This window comes from Salvia splendens, chromosome 8 (assembly GCF_004379255.2).
Source record: "Salvia splendens isolate huo1 chromosome 8, SspV2, whole genome shotgun sequence".
In the NCBI taxonomy this organism is placed as follows: domain Eukaryota; kingdom Viridiplantae; phylum Streptophyta; class Magnoliopsida; order Lamiales; family Lamiaceae; genus Salvia; species Salvia splendens.
Window position 1 is genome coordinate 26014741 of NC_056039.1, and position 15095 is coordinate 26029835.

Consider the following 15095-nt stretch of genomic DNA (forward strand, 5'->3'; position numbering starts at 1 on the left):
TGAAATTAAATTCCCATTAATAATTTTTTTTTGTCCACTTAAATGTAACATAATTAGTATTATAATCTTTGTTGGCATAAAAAATTTAATAAGTTAGGTGCTGAAATTTAATAGTAGAGTGAACTATTAAATTCGGTGTTGTTTGCATGCAAGTATCATTTACAATCCCTGGATTTTAATGTTTGCACATTTTTTGTCCTTACGCACTCTATTCATTTTTTTCAATCTAACATGCCCTGTTTTTTTTGAAAGTTTTCTTTATCAACTCAGTGATGTTGACACACTTTAATTCTCTCTTTATTTTGCATTTAAATAGTGTTATTGACCCTCAAGTTATAACTCTATCAATCTTGCCAGAATGAAATTGAAGTAGTTATACGAGCACTGAACCGATGCTTCCATAACTTTTTATTTATTTATTTATCTATAGTTACTGATAGGGATATTGGTCCCTAAAATCATAAACTTGGCCAGAATTTAATTTCACGGACTTTAAAATTGGTCTTAAATATTACAAACTTTATAATGTCACCAACTAACTTACGTGCATTTTTTTATATCTTAATTGGCACTACGAAATCCTCGTGGTTTTCTACGTGACTTTTTATCTTATTTGTCACGAACTTAAAAATTGATCTTAAATATTATAAGTATTTCACGGTTGTCCACGTAGAATAAGTTTTTCACTAAAGATATTTTATTTGGGTTGGATTGGAAAATGACATACAAAATGTAAAATTTGTGATATTTTAGACCAATTTTATAGTTTGTGAGGAATACCCGAATTTGGCCAAAGTAAATGGTTTTGGGGACTAATATCCCTTACTAATACTTCATCCAATCCCCATTAAACGTCTCATATTTGACCGCTGCGAGTTTTAAGAAATTGTTTGACTTTGTGAAGGAAAGTGGGTGGAAAAAGTTAGTGTAATGTGGACCTCACTTTTATATATTATGTTTATAATAATTATGAGTTAGAATGAATTATTGGAATGTGAGCTCCACTTACTTAAAGTAATAAAAATGAAATGAGATATTTATTACGACATTCAAATAAAGAAATATGAGACATTTAATGGGGACCAAAAAGAGTAACATACAAATAAAGATAAAGTCTATTTTTGTTGATGATTACATCTACTTCTTCGGTCCCTTATAATTTGTCACAATTTGACTTGGCACTACTTTTAAGAAATGATAGAAAGTGAGTTGAAAAGGTTAGTGGCATGCGTACTACTTTTATGCATTAGTTTTATAATAAAATATGAATGAAAATGAGTTAGTAGAATATGATGCCCACTACCAAAATTGTAAAAGTGAAATGTGACAAGTTTTTAGGGACAGACGAAAATGGAAATAAGTAACAAATTTTCAGGGACGGAGGGAGTATGATGTTGTCCAGCTTTGCCATTTTGGTATGTCCGCAAAATGTTGTCCACTTTTTTGTTTTCATTTTTGATAAATGGACATCACTTTCCACTCACTCATTACGTTCACATTTTATTATAAAACTAATAGTATATAAATATGGGACCTACATTCCGCTAATTTTTTTAACTTACTTTTATTCACATTTCTTAAAATTCGCGCCGAGTTAAACATGAACAATATTTCGTGGAATAAGGGAGTATCAAGATATAAATTTACATCAAAATTCTTGAACTATTTTCAGATGCAAAACTATGATATTATGCATGAAGAAACTTTTATTACCTTGATACATATGTTAGATTGTCCAGGAATTAATTTCGTCTAGTTTTCAAGTTTTTAAGTTTTTACACACAATTTAAGTGAATAAATTCAAATAAGATGAACCATAAAACTCGGTAATAACCACCAATATAGTCTGTATAAATAAGTGAAGGATAAAATCACAATTACTATACAAACGGAGAAATTAAAGTATGCCAAGATAATTGAGTCGATAAAGAAAAATAGTATAGAAATGCCCTCCATGGCTTATGGTGCATTTTCAGTGTGAAAAAAATAAAAATAAAAGTGCAAAAGGTTAAAAATGTAAAGATCAAGGATCACATATGTATTAGGGGTGTGCATTCGGGTTTCGGTTCGGTTTTTTGCCAAAACCGAAAAACCGAATTTAGTTCAAAATCCAAACCGAACCGAACCCGAAAAACCGAAAAACCGAAACCGAAAAACCGAAAACCGAACTTAAAAAACCGAAAAACCCGAACAAAACCGAAAAACCCGAAAAAAACCGAAAAACCTGAAAAAAATAAATATAATATAAATATATATTTATATATGTGTATTTTATTTTATTTTATATATACTAATAAAATATTTATATATAATATAAAATTAATAATACATATAATATATATTATATAGTAGAATATATTAAAAGAATATATATTATATATAATATAATATATTAAATTAAAAGAATATATATATAATTTGGTTTTTCGGTTTTTCAGTTTTTTCTTCGCCCGAACCGAACCCAACCGAAAAAACCGAAATTTTTTATTTTTAAAACCGAACCGAACCGAAAAACCGAAAAAACCGAACCGAATTTCAAAATTTCGGTTTGGTTCGGTTCGGATATTCGGTTTCTGGTTTTTTTGCTCACCCCTAATATGTATGAACGATAAAGTCCATTTCCCTTAATAATATAATAATGAAATATTCAATTTTATGTACGATGTCATTACAATTTTTACAAGACGATATACTCCCTCCGTCCCCAAAGAATATACATTTTGGGGGCGGCATGAGTTTTAATGTAAAATTGATGAAGTATGAGAGATGTAGACAGAAAAAGTAAATAAAGTATTGTTAGTAGAGAATGAGTCTCACCTCATTAGAGAGAAAAGACTTTTCAAAATTAAAAATTGCATATTCTTGTGGAACGGACTAAAAAGGAAAGAATGCATATTGTTGAGGGAAGGATGGAGTAGATTAATAACATTTTTTGATGATTCGTTACCTTTTGAAATTGTCGAAGAATAGTCTCATTTTTATTTCTTGAAAATCTATCTTTCACTATACAATTAAGATTCACGAATCATCTCCAAAACTATTGGTATTAATAAACTTGAAAACATAACACCAAAATTAAATAATGCATCTTTCTCATTATTATACTCTAACCATACGTATCTTTCAAATCATTTAAATTAAAAATGCATCTTTCTCAATATTATACTCTAACCATACGTGTCTTTCAAATCATTTAAATTAAAAACTCCTTTAATTGGCATCATACAAAGTTTTTCAAAAACACAATGATTATTTCTTGATTTACAATTAGAATCAAATTGAATATAACTACTATTTGGAGCACTTGAAAGTTCAATCATTCATTAATTTTTTTCAAAAAATACTTGTAGGTAACTATAATTAAGAACAACATTTAATTAGATAATATCAATTATTTTAATCTATCTTATTTTATTTTTATATACTTTATTTTTAGTTTCATCATCTAATTTATTCCATTATCTACTGTATTCTATCCTTATTTAACTCATCACATTTCACCTTTTCATAGGTCTTCAATTAATAAAAAAAATGATTAAATCACGTTTCAATTAAAAAAAGGAGAGAAGTGCATTTTTAGTGGACAGACATTGCAAGTAATATTATCTGCAGTCTATATTTTTTTTAAAGTATCAACACACATCCTTGACATTATTTGAAGGACTTTTGTATTTTGGACCAAAATACCCTCCGGATTGTAAGTGCCTATCTTTGTCATGTGAAAGAAAAATCGTGACTTTGATTTATTCATTTCTATCAAATATGTATTGCGACAAACAACTAAATTGATGTATATCAATAATCAATTAAGTCACTTTTTATAAATAAAAATGCTACGAACGAAAAAAAATGTAGTTACTTTTAATGAGACCGGAACTCGAAAGGAGTAGCGTAGCAATGTCCACATAAATATAGTAATACTATTAAAGCATAAAAACCACAAATAATATTTAATGTTATGTCTAAAAAAAACAAAAAATGTAGCACTCTTCAATTAACTTCGCAAAGATCCGTGTACCGAATTCAACCCCAATCGGTACGTCATTGGAATTGGACATTTTATTTATTTGCATCGATAAAGCTGTACCGTCTTTGAAATTTGACATTCTAGTATTTTCTTATATTTATGAATCACTCCTCCGCTTCTATATATATATGGCTTAAAATATGTAGGCTCTTCACTAACCATGACTCTCTTATCAAATTATTGGCTGACATGGTTGGCTCCCGACGGCCTCACCTTCAATATCGTTATCATATCGATATTTATTATAATAATTCTGACCATTCTGATCATAAAAAAGTCATCCAATCAGAATCTGCCACCTGGCCCCCGCGGCCTGCCCCTGGTCGGCAACCTCCTCTCCCTCGACCCGGACCTCCACACCTACTTCGCGGCCCTCGCCCGGGCCCACGGCCCCATCTACAAGCTCCGCCTCGGCACGAAGCTCGGCGTCGTCGTCACCTCGCCGGATCTCGCCAGGGAGGTCCTCAAGGTCCACGACGCCACCTTCGCCAACCGCGACGTCCCGGTGGCCGGAAAGGAGGCCTCCTACGGCGGCGCCGACATCGTGTGGACCCCCTACGGCCCCGAGTGGCGGATGCTGCGCAAGGTCTGCGTCCGCGAGATGCTCAGCGGCGCCACGCTCGACTCCGTGTACGCGCTGCGCCGTCGCGAGCTCCGCCAGACGATCGCGCACCTCTACGTGGCGGCGAAGAATGCGGCGGCGGTGGATGTTGGGGAGCAGATGTTTTTGACGGTGTTGAATGTGATTACGAGTATGCTGTGGGGCGGGACGGTGGAGGGGGAGGAGCGGGCGGGGCTTGGGGCGGAGTTTAAGCAGGTGGTTGGGGAGATGACGGAGCTCCTTGGAGCTCCGAATTTCTCGGATTTTTTTCCGGTGGTGGAGAGGCTGGATTTGCAGGGGATTCAGAGGAGGATGAGGGGTTTGGCGAAGAGGTTTGATGGGATTTTTGAGAGTATGATTGATCGGAGGTTGAAGATGAGTGGTGGAAGCAAGGATTTTCTGCAGATTTTGCTGCAGATGAAGGATGCTAGTGGAGATGGTGACGCCACGCCTTTTACCATTAGTCATGTTAAAGCTCTCCTCATGGTAACCATTCTAATTAATCCAATTTTCAAACGGAATCTGCGAACTCCATCTTTTGCGACAACTCGTAGCTATTTCAGTAGATGTTATTTGTCATTGATATAAAATCTTGAAATCTAACGCTCTAGTTCTAGATCATAGTTAGAAGTTTGTACGATATATATAGAATTTGGATTTGATTATCCTATTCCTATATTATCCTATATCGACAAAATAATGATCCTGACTCAGTCGTTTGTAAGAGTTATCATTCTTATTTATACACAATAAGAGTATTTGATTTGTGACTGTGGTCTTGCCTTTTGACTTGAATTCTCTCTCTTTTCCAAGGAAAGTGACACATTTTTTGTGGAGAGAGAGTAAAAGTGTTTCTATTTTTAATAATGAATCATTTTAATTGAGACAGATTAAAGAGTAGTCAAGTGAGTATAGTTAAACTGGAAAATGGTTTGCCTTTTGCAGGATATGGTAGTAGGAGGGACGGACACGACATCGAACTCGGTGGAGTTTGCATTGGCTGAGATGATGAACAAGCCACATATCCTAAAGAAAGTGCAGCACGAGCTCGAGAGTGTAGTAGGAAAGGACAAGATTGTCGAAGAATCCGACATCAACAAATTGCCCTACTTATACCTAGTGATGAAGGAGACTCTGCGCCTGCACCCTGTCCTGCCTCTGCTCGTCCCTCACTGCCCCAGCGCGACCAGCCTGGTGGCCGGCTACACCATTCCTAAGGGCGCCCGCATATTTGTGAACGTGTGGGCCATCCACAGGGATCCTTCTGTGTGGGAAGACCCTCTTGAGTTTCGCCCCGAGAGGTTTTCTGATGGGAAATGGGATTACAGTGGCAATGACTTCAAGTACTTCCCCTTTGGAGCGGGGCGAAGAATATGTGCAGGCGTAGCCATGGCTGAGAGGATGTTCATGTATTCGCTTGCTTCGTTGCTTCATTCGTTCGATTGGAGTGTGCCTGATGGCCACAAGTTGGACTTGGAAGAGAAGTTTGGGATTGTTTTGAAGAAGAAACACCCTCTTGTTGCTATGGCCACTCCAAGATTGTCTCATCCTAGCTTGTATGAGTGATGAGAGATCATAAGGGGATTTGGGGTTATGTTTCTGTCTTGTTGTTTTGCATAGCAAAAGTTGTTATTTGCATAAGCATGTAATGCCACACTCCCTTCTTGAAAACTAATGTTGCATCAATTAAGATTACTTGTTTTTGCCAAGTTTTGTTTTGGCCTATTAGGGCCCGGAATAAATACTTCATCCGTCGATTAAAAATAGATCGCATTTGTTATTTGAAGATATCTCTTAAAAATAAACCAATTTTATTTAAGGAAATATTTGATCTCTAATGACCTGAATTTCCTTCTCCACTAACAATACTCTAATCATTTTTTTGGTATCTCTTACTTTTACAAATTGTGCATTAAAATCTGTGTCGTTTTAAAAATTTTCTATTTTGTAAGGGACGGAGGAGGGAGTATAATGGAACAGTAGAAAATTTTTGTTATTGTAGCATCACAGAATCTCCTGCACATGGTTATTTGATTTTGGACAAAGTCTCCTAGAGATCTACACCTTGTTCTTTGTTAAGAGCAAAATTCTTATCACAAACAATTTTTTATCAACGATTGATGAAATGCAATTCACATGTTATCGATGAAAACAAAAACCACACTTGGCTCTAACTCGAAATAAAGATTCGCATCTTATTATTGTTTATTTCAATCAAGATCATAAACAGCATATATATTTGCCAATAAAGTCAGAACAAATTAAATACGATTCCAAGGCGGCCGAACTTCAACTTATAAATATTCAGTAGCATATACTCCCATGTCCCACTTTAGGAGTTTCGATTTCCATTATAATCCATCCCAAATAAAATATTTCATAAATAGTAATGACCTCACATTCCACTAATCTTGTTTTACTCAAATTTTATTATAAAATTATATAAAAATATTACATATATTACATTATTTTTTTAAACCAAATTTCCTTTACATTCATTAAATTTTATGTCAAATTCAATTGAGATTGGCGGGGATCAAAATTCGGTCCAACTAAGCTGTAATAGGTAAATGTCCTAGTCCGTATCAGTTTGTCAACAGAGAAAAACATACCATGTTGTGTACTCACTCCATTCTACCTAATTTCTCTTTTGAGGCTAAATAATACTCCCCTCGTTCCGTATTAATAGATGCATTTCCTTTCGCCACGGAGTTTAAGAATAATGTGTTAAATTGATGGTGAAAAAGTAATAGAGAATAAAGTAAGAGAGATGAAGAAAAAATAAATAAAAAAGAGAATTACTTTTTGCCAAAAGTAGAAATAACTCAATTAACTTGAAACTTTTCAAAATAGAAAATGACTCTATTAACATGGACGGGAGATAGTAGTAATAACAATAATATGGAGAATCACATAAATAAAATAATAGATAAAAAATGATCTGATTAATGGTAATTCAATAAAATTAATGCACCTTAAAAGTATCAAATATGTTAGGACTATTATACCCCTTTGTTTGAAATACTCCACATCTTTTGTTAAAATATACTACTCCTTAACACACTTTTGTGGTGGTATTTTTTAAAGTGCATCTTTTTGTTAAATAAAAATAAAAAATAAGAACAAATGATTATAAAAAGGAAAAAAAGAATAATTTTTTTAAAAAAAATCATCAAATTTGAAAATGCCAAGTAACGTCGCCCTCCAATGCATCGTAAATATGGAGTAAATCAAACCATTAGAAAAGACGAGCAAATTATCTTTAAAATTAAATAAAAAAGAGTAATAATCTCATGTGGAGTAAATATATCTATCAAGGCTAATAATCAAACCATTAATTTGAACATTTTAAATTATGTTAAATTGGATTTTTTTCCATGTGTCAATATTCAAGATAATATGTAATTGAAAAAAAATGCAAAAACAAAGAAATATGGATCTCCATCTGGAAACATCAAAGTTTGTTGACCATAAAAGAGTTTTTTGTAAAATGAATTATTTATGATCAAATTTCGTAACATTATTACCCATTTCTATTTGATCTAGAGATCGATAATGATTTGACTTTGAATGGTATAATAGTAAAAAAGAGAATTATGTTTTTTTATATATGAATTACTCTTTCCATTTTATAATAAGAAATTTTTTTGTCATTTAAATATGTTTCATCATAGAGTCTATTTCCACTTACTCATTTTACTCACATTTAATATAAAACTAATACTCCATTCGCCCATAAAAATAAGCTAATTGGAATGACACTTTTTAATTCGCAATTGATAAAGTGAGAGAGAAGAAGAAAAATTAGTAAAAACAATGTAGTGGTTGATGAGGTCATAAATGACTTCATCCGTCCACCGTTAAATGTCATATTTTTCCTTTTTTATCCGTCCGACCATAAATGTCTCATTTCACTTTTACTATATTTGGTAAGTGAGCCCAATATTCCACTAACTCATTTCACTCACATTTTATTATAAAACAAATATATAAAAGTAGGTCCTAAATTCTACTAGCTTTTCTACTCACTTTACTACATAAAGTCAAACAATTTCTTAAAACCTGTGCCGGTCAAATATAGGACATTTAATCACAGACGGAAAAAGTATTTCTGTGCAACGAACGAAAAAAGAGATTCAGTTGTGAGACGGAGAGAATATATAAAAATTAAATTTATGTTCCAGTAACTTTTCAATTTACTTTCTTTTATACTCCCTTTTCTTAAACCATTTCGAGTCAAAAAGGGGCTCCTATGGAGTATATTTTCTTTTTTTTTGGTAAGAAAAGCGAGCAAAACCCTATTACACGCTAACGAACTGATAAGGCTAATTTCGTACATTGATTAAGGGGTTGAATTCATACATTTACGGGGTCTAACACACCTTTTTAAGCCAGGTGTGTAGAAAGTTCGCCAGGTCCAGGAAAAAGAGAAGGACGTTTGCATGGCCAAGGAACTGGCGAGAAAAGTGAGCAATATGAAAAAGATGGCTAGACGGAGGAGATCACGGATGCTGAAGGGCAGAATAGAGATTTATGCGAAGGCTTCTAGAAGATCAACCCCGCACCTATATAAAGAAGAGAGCATGCAATTAAAATGGGAGAGTTCGTTCTGGGGTTTCTCGGCACTTAGGCCTTGTAGCTCCCAGCTCACACACACTTCTACACACTTTGGTTTTTTATTTTTCCGGGAACCAGAGGGGGGTTTCGGGTTTCGTTTGCTGCTAGTTTCCTGTGTAACAACGTCCTCACGGAGGGCGAAGATACAATTATTTGCTTTCGTTTTATTTTGCTGACGTGAATTTCACCGAGCTTCGTCGTTCGAAGCTCGGCTTTGTTTCCTGTTGAATTCTCGTGACTTTATGCAATTTCTATTTTCAGACATGGCAATGTTGATTTCGAGCATGAATGATGTTTTTATTTCTGCGTTTGTGGTTGTTTACCCGATTGGATGCTTTTCGCATTTGCTTGTTGATTTGAAGTAAAATCGTTGAGGATTGTGGTGGATCTGAACAGAATCGGAGTTCAGGGAGTTGATTTTGGTTGTTGTTGGATTCAGATTGCTTGGATCCGGAGTGGATTAAGCATCCGACGTTTGGATCTGAAACAGAGTTGATCGTGATTGATGCCTAATTTTCGTGTTTTCGTTTCATTTCGTCTAGTATATGCTCTGTTTTATTTCCGTCTATTTGCAAGTTTCCGACGTCCAAACTTTTACATTCTGTTCGAATATGGATATGTGCTCTGTTTTCTTCATGTTCCCGTTTGATTCAGGTAATGAGATGCTCGCCGTTGTTAGTTAAATTCTTTGTTTGTTATTTGCAGCTTTTATTCCGTACTTGCTATTTCTGGAACATGGTCTCCACTGTTTACTCGCTTTCTGTCTAGCTATTTTAGGAAGTTGTTCGCCCGGTCTAGGAAGTTAGTTTGATATCTCGTATGTATGAGGATGTTCGATGTTAGCATGATGTTTTCAGTTTCCTAGGTCCAGTGTTTAACTCGTTCCTAGGTCTAGTAGTAGTTATACCTCAACCCAAAATTTGTGTGGCAGCAGCCATTCACCCTTCCAGAGTCTTCCAAATGCTTTCTTACGTTTCCATCTTCGTGGGATCGACCCCTGCTTCCATGTACTAATTTATAGTATAGCGGGTTGAGGGTTTTTTTAATGCGGAATTTGTGTGTCCAACGACTAAGACTTCTGAGATCCTCCGAGTTCCTAGACCTTGTGATCTAGCGGATTCTCTGGTTTGAGAAGCTTGACCTAGAATAAAAGCACACACAAGTGAGAACCCACCTATCAAAATGGCGCCGTTGCCGGGGATGGATGGCGTAATTTGCGATTGTGTTTAAAAGATTTTGGCGTACATAGTTTTGATTTTTTTTCTTTTTCCTTTATTTTCAGTTTATGAGCAAGGACTCGCGGTTTGGATACTGGAGTAACTCGTCTGGGTGGAAGAATGATCGGTTTACTTGGCAGGTCAGAGACACAGGATCTACGGTCACCACCAGATTGGGAATATCTACGGGAGATCCATTTCCGTTTGGTTCGGAAAGTGAAGACGATTGGAGTTCGTCAGGAAAGGAGGATCCGAAGTCAACTTCAGAAACAGATACAAAGGAGGCAGAGATCAGAGACATGGCACACGTAGTCGACCCAGATCCGGAGATCGGTTCGCTCACTGCCCATCTAGATGGTGAGCCAGCCCAAGTTATAGTTATGAACCCGCGTCAGAGAGCCATCGGTATCAAAATGAATGTGCTAGGCATTCTACCAACGTTCTCTGGACGTAGGAACGAGTGTCCATACGAGTTCTTGAATGAGTTTAGCAAGCTGTGCAATACTTAGAAAAAGCCCAATGATGCGACAGAGGAGGACTACCGCTTACGTGCAATTCCGTTCGCCTTGAAGGGAGAGGCTAACACATGGCTACTGAGGCTACCTCCGGATTCCATCCGTACATGGAGGGACTTCAAGTTGGAGTTCCTGGATTACTTTTTCCTTTCGAACAAGACGAACGCCCTCAAGAAGGAGATCGTGGAATGCAAGCAGGAGTACGATGAGTCTCTGAGTCAATATTGGTCTCGATTCAAAGGATTGCTAGATGCTTGTCCAAACCACAGGATGATCGAGGTAGAGATTTATTATCTGTTCTATGAAGGAGCAAACCCCGAGTCAAAGGATTTGATAAATTCGTCGAGCGGGGGAAATTTTACAAAGAAAAAGGGAAGTGAAGCAAGAGAAATTTTGGGGAAGCTGATAGAGGCTAAGAAGGCGTACGACAGTCCAAGGAATGTTATGCGAAGAGGGATGGCAAACGCTCTGAGAGAGCAAGATGATGAAAGAGTAGAGGCAAGGATAGATAGGCTTGAGAAAGCACTTTTGAATGCAATCGAGAAAACCACCTCATCAGCCTCACAAGAGAAAGAGAAATCTCCGGGTCAAAGAGAAATGTCACCCCAACAATATTATGGTCCTCAAGAAGGAGATTACCAGGCCCAAGTTAATGCGATGGGGAGTTGGAACCCAGATGGAAGTTGGAATCCAGGGAGACAAAGGGATGCACCCTGGAGGAACCATCCAAATTTTAGATGGTCTGACAACGATCCGACCCAGCCACTTCCACAACAGCACGCCCAGTTAACACATCAACCAGAGAGACAGACTAACTGGTCTGGGAGATATCAGGAGGGGCAGAATAGCTGGAGCAGCTGGAACCAGGGAGATCATTCAAATTGGGGAAACAGGAGTAAAACCCACCAAGGGAACTCTTATGTACCGCCACACCAAAGGAACTACACTGGAAATTATCAGAATACCCAACCTACTTACCAGGGGAATCAAGGGACGGGAAATCAGTAGAACAACAGTTTAGGAGACCAGGGGAATTTTTGCCAGAACCAAGGAGGTGGACCGAACCAAGTCTCGGGACCGAGTCCCAGCCAACCCACTTCTAAGCCACCAAAGAATATTGATGATATGGTGCATGATCTAGTCAGTTCACAACAACACATACAGAACAAGTTGCAATCTAACAATGACATGGTGCATAAGCTTCAAGACGCTCAGTTAGAACAGAAGACAACAATGGATATGTTGGCTAAACAATTGTCCCAGATCGCAACTTCCTTGAGCGAGATATGAGGGAACCTAGGAAGGATTCCTGCCTCAGTAAGGCCACCGGACAGAGCAAATATCAGTCAAATCACTTTGAGATCTGGGCGAGGATATGAAGGTCCAACGATGAGGAAGGATGAAGAAACAACTCCAGTGAATGGCAAGAAAGGGAAGGATCTAGTTCCTGAGTCTGAAAATTTTGAAGCAGGAAGTTCCGAGAGAAGAGATGACCTTCAGGGAGGTGATTTGAGGAAACCATTACCGAGTATGGCTGAACCATTTTTCCTAGACCCAGAGCCAGAAGTGGAAAATGAGGTAGTAAGGAAAGAAACTGGTGAGTTTTCAGCTGGAGGATCTACAAGTGCGGAGAAACAATTGAAACCGTTCCCGCAACGAGGAGAGGTAAAGAGGAAGAAGGATGAGCCGGTGGATTTCATGGATATCTTTGGGAAGTTGGAGATAAACCTGCCATTCTTGCAAGCTTTGAAATTGCCGGTATTCAGTAAGTTCATCAAGGAGTTTATAGCTGGGAAGACAAGGCCCAGTGGGAAGATTCTGATTGGAGAAAATGTCTCCGCGGTGATTCAGAAGCGAAGGATGCACTCGAAATGCACTGACCTAGGTATGCTCACTTTACCTATTTCAATCGGTGATGTCAGAATTGAGCATGCCATGTGTGATTTAGGAGCATCGATAAATGTTTTACCGCTTTCCGTTTACAAGAAGCTGGTAGGAGTAGGGATGGTGAATACAAAAGTGGTGATCTAATTGGCGGATAGATCGTGCATTTGTCCAGAGAGAGTCTTAGAAAATGTTATCGTCAAAGTGCATGATTTTTTGTATCCTGCCGATTTCCATGTTATCAAAATGAATAACGATGAGTCTGCTGAGTCTAGTGGCGTTCTTTTAGGGAGACCTTTTCTCCATACTGCCAAGACCATAATTGGTGTTTTTGATGGAACCATATGCATGGATTATAATGGGGAAAAATATACATTTAGCATAGATGAAGCAATGAAGAAACCATTATATGTTGAGAATATGCATGCTATCAATGTTATTAACCCTGTGGTCCAGGAATATCGTGAGACTGAGTTGATGCAGGAGCAGATTGATAATTCAGAATTAAGTAACTCTATTGACAAAGAAGTAGCTGGATGGTGCGAGGCAATGAATACAAGGGAATTATCAGATGAAGAGCTGGCCGAAGCTATTTCAGAATTTTGTACGAATCTAGAGTCAGCCAGGTCAAGGGGATTAACTCATGTAGCTAGTGTGGAAAATTCTTCCAGGTCTGGGAAGGGAATGACAACAGAAGCTATAGAAAAAAATCCTTTGCCCCAGGAAACAAGTACCCCCAAGAAGGAATTAAAGACGCTTCCGCCAGGACTCAAGTATGCCTACCTAGAAGAGAACGAGAATTTCCCGGTAATCATCAACAGCGATTTGGCCGAGGAACAGGAAAGGGAGCTACTGGAGGTAATCAGAAAGAACAAGAAGGAAATAGGATGGATTCTCTCAGACCTAGTCGGGATCAGTCCTGGTCTTTGCATGCACCACATCAGGCTGGAGGAGGGTGCGATGGCCTGTAGAGACCCGCAACGCAAGCTGAATCCAAATATGAGAGAGGAAGTTTCGAAGGATGTTTTGAAGCTGCTTTCGCTGGGAATCATCTACTCTATTCCAGATAGTGAATGGGTCAGCCCGGTTCACATAGTACCTAAAAAGTCAGGAATTCAAGTAGTTACGAATGATATGAATGAATTGGTGCCTACTCGATTTGTCACTGGGTGGAGGATGTGCATCGATTACAGAAAACTGAATGAAGCAACTAGGAAGAATCATTTTCCCCTACTCTTCATTGATCAGATGCTAGAGAGGTTGGCTGGGACGCAATATTTTTGTTTCCTTGACGGGTATAGTGGATACTTCCAGATCTATGTAGACCCCGAGGATCAAGAGAAGACTACATTTACGTGTCCCTTAAGCACGTATGCTTATAGAAGAATGTCGTTCGGACTGTGCAATGCGCCAGACACTTTTCAACGCTGTATGATGAGTATCTTCTCGGATCTACTAGAGGATTGTATTGAGATTTTTATGGATGACTTCACCGTATATGGGGACTCTTTCGAGTCCTGTTTAGCTAGCTTGGACGTAGTATTGAGGAGATGCCAGGAAAAGAGTTTGGTCATTAACTTCGAGAAGTGTCACTTCATGGTACCCAAGGGAATCGTCTTAGGGCATGTGGTTTCGGAGAAAGGCATACAGGTGTACCAAGCAAAGGTTGAAGTGATTTCGAAGTTGCCTTACCCAACGAATCAGAAAGAAGTCAGGGGATTCCTAGGGCATGCAGGTTTTTACAGAAGATTCATAAACGATTTCGCGAAGATTACCCAGCCGCTCACCAATCTGTTGCATAATGATGTTGATTTCATTTTCGACGAAGAGTGTAAACATGCTTTTCAATTGTTGAAAGAAAAATTAGTATCTGCCCCTATTATCAGAGCGCCCGACTGGAGTCAACCGTTTGAGATAATGTGTGACGCGAGCGACTTCGCAGTGGGGCGGTGCTAGGACAAATGATTGATGGAAAAAATTACGTGATCTTCTATGCATCGAAGACACTCAACCAGGCCCAGAGAAACTATGACACTACGGAAAAGGAAATGCTGGCAGTCATGTATTCATTTGAGAAATTTTGCCCATACCTACTAGGGTCGAGAGTGATAGTTTTCACCGACCACGCGGCTATCAAGTACTTGCTGACGAATAAAGAATCCAAGCTAAGGTTAATCCGTTGAGTGTTGCTTTTGCATGAATTCGATTGGGAAGTCAGAGACAAAAAAAGGGGG

At 37.7% G+C, this 15095-nt stretch overlaps 1 protein-coding gene across 1 annotated transcript; it reads left to right on the plus strand.

The window, feature by feature from the left end:
- The first annotated feature begins 4096 nt into the window (after positions 1-4096).
- On the plus strand, positions 4097-6337 carry LOC121744862 (flavonoid 3'-monooxygenase CYP75B137-like). The gene is made up of 2 exons (XM_042138537.1): positions 4097-5114; positions 5574-6337. The coding sequence occupies exons 1-2, from the start codon at positions 4188-4190 to the stop codon at positions 6192-6194; spliced, it is 1548 nt and encodes a 515-aa protein (XP_041994471.1). The 5' UTR covers positions 4097-4187; the 3' UTR covers positions 6195-6337.
- The last annotated feature ends 8758 nt before the right edge of the window (positions 6338-15095 follow it).

Coding starts and splice junctions, on each gene's coding strand:
- LOC121744862 (XM_042138537.1), top strand. CDS start 4,188: ATGACTCTCTTATCAAATTATTGGCTGACATGGTTGGCTCCCGACGGC. Junction 5,115..5,573: donor ATGTTAAAGCTCTCCTCATG/GTAACCATTCTA, acceptor TGCCTTTTGCAG/GATATGGTAGTAGGAGGGAC.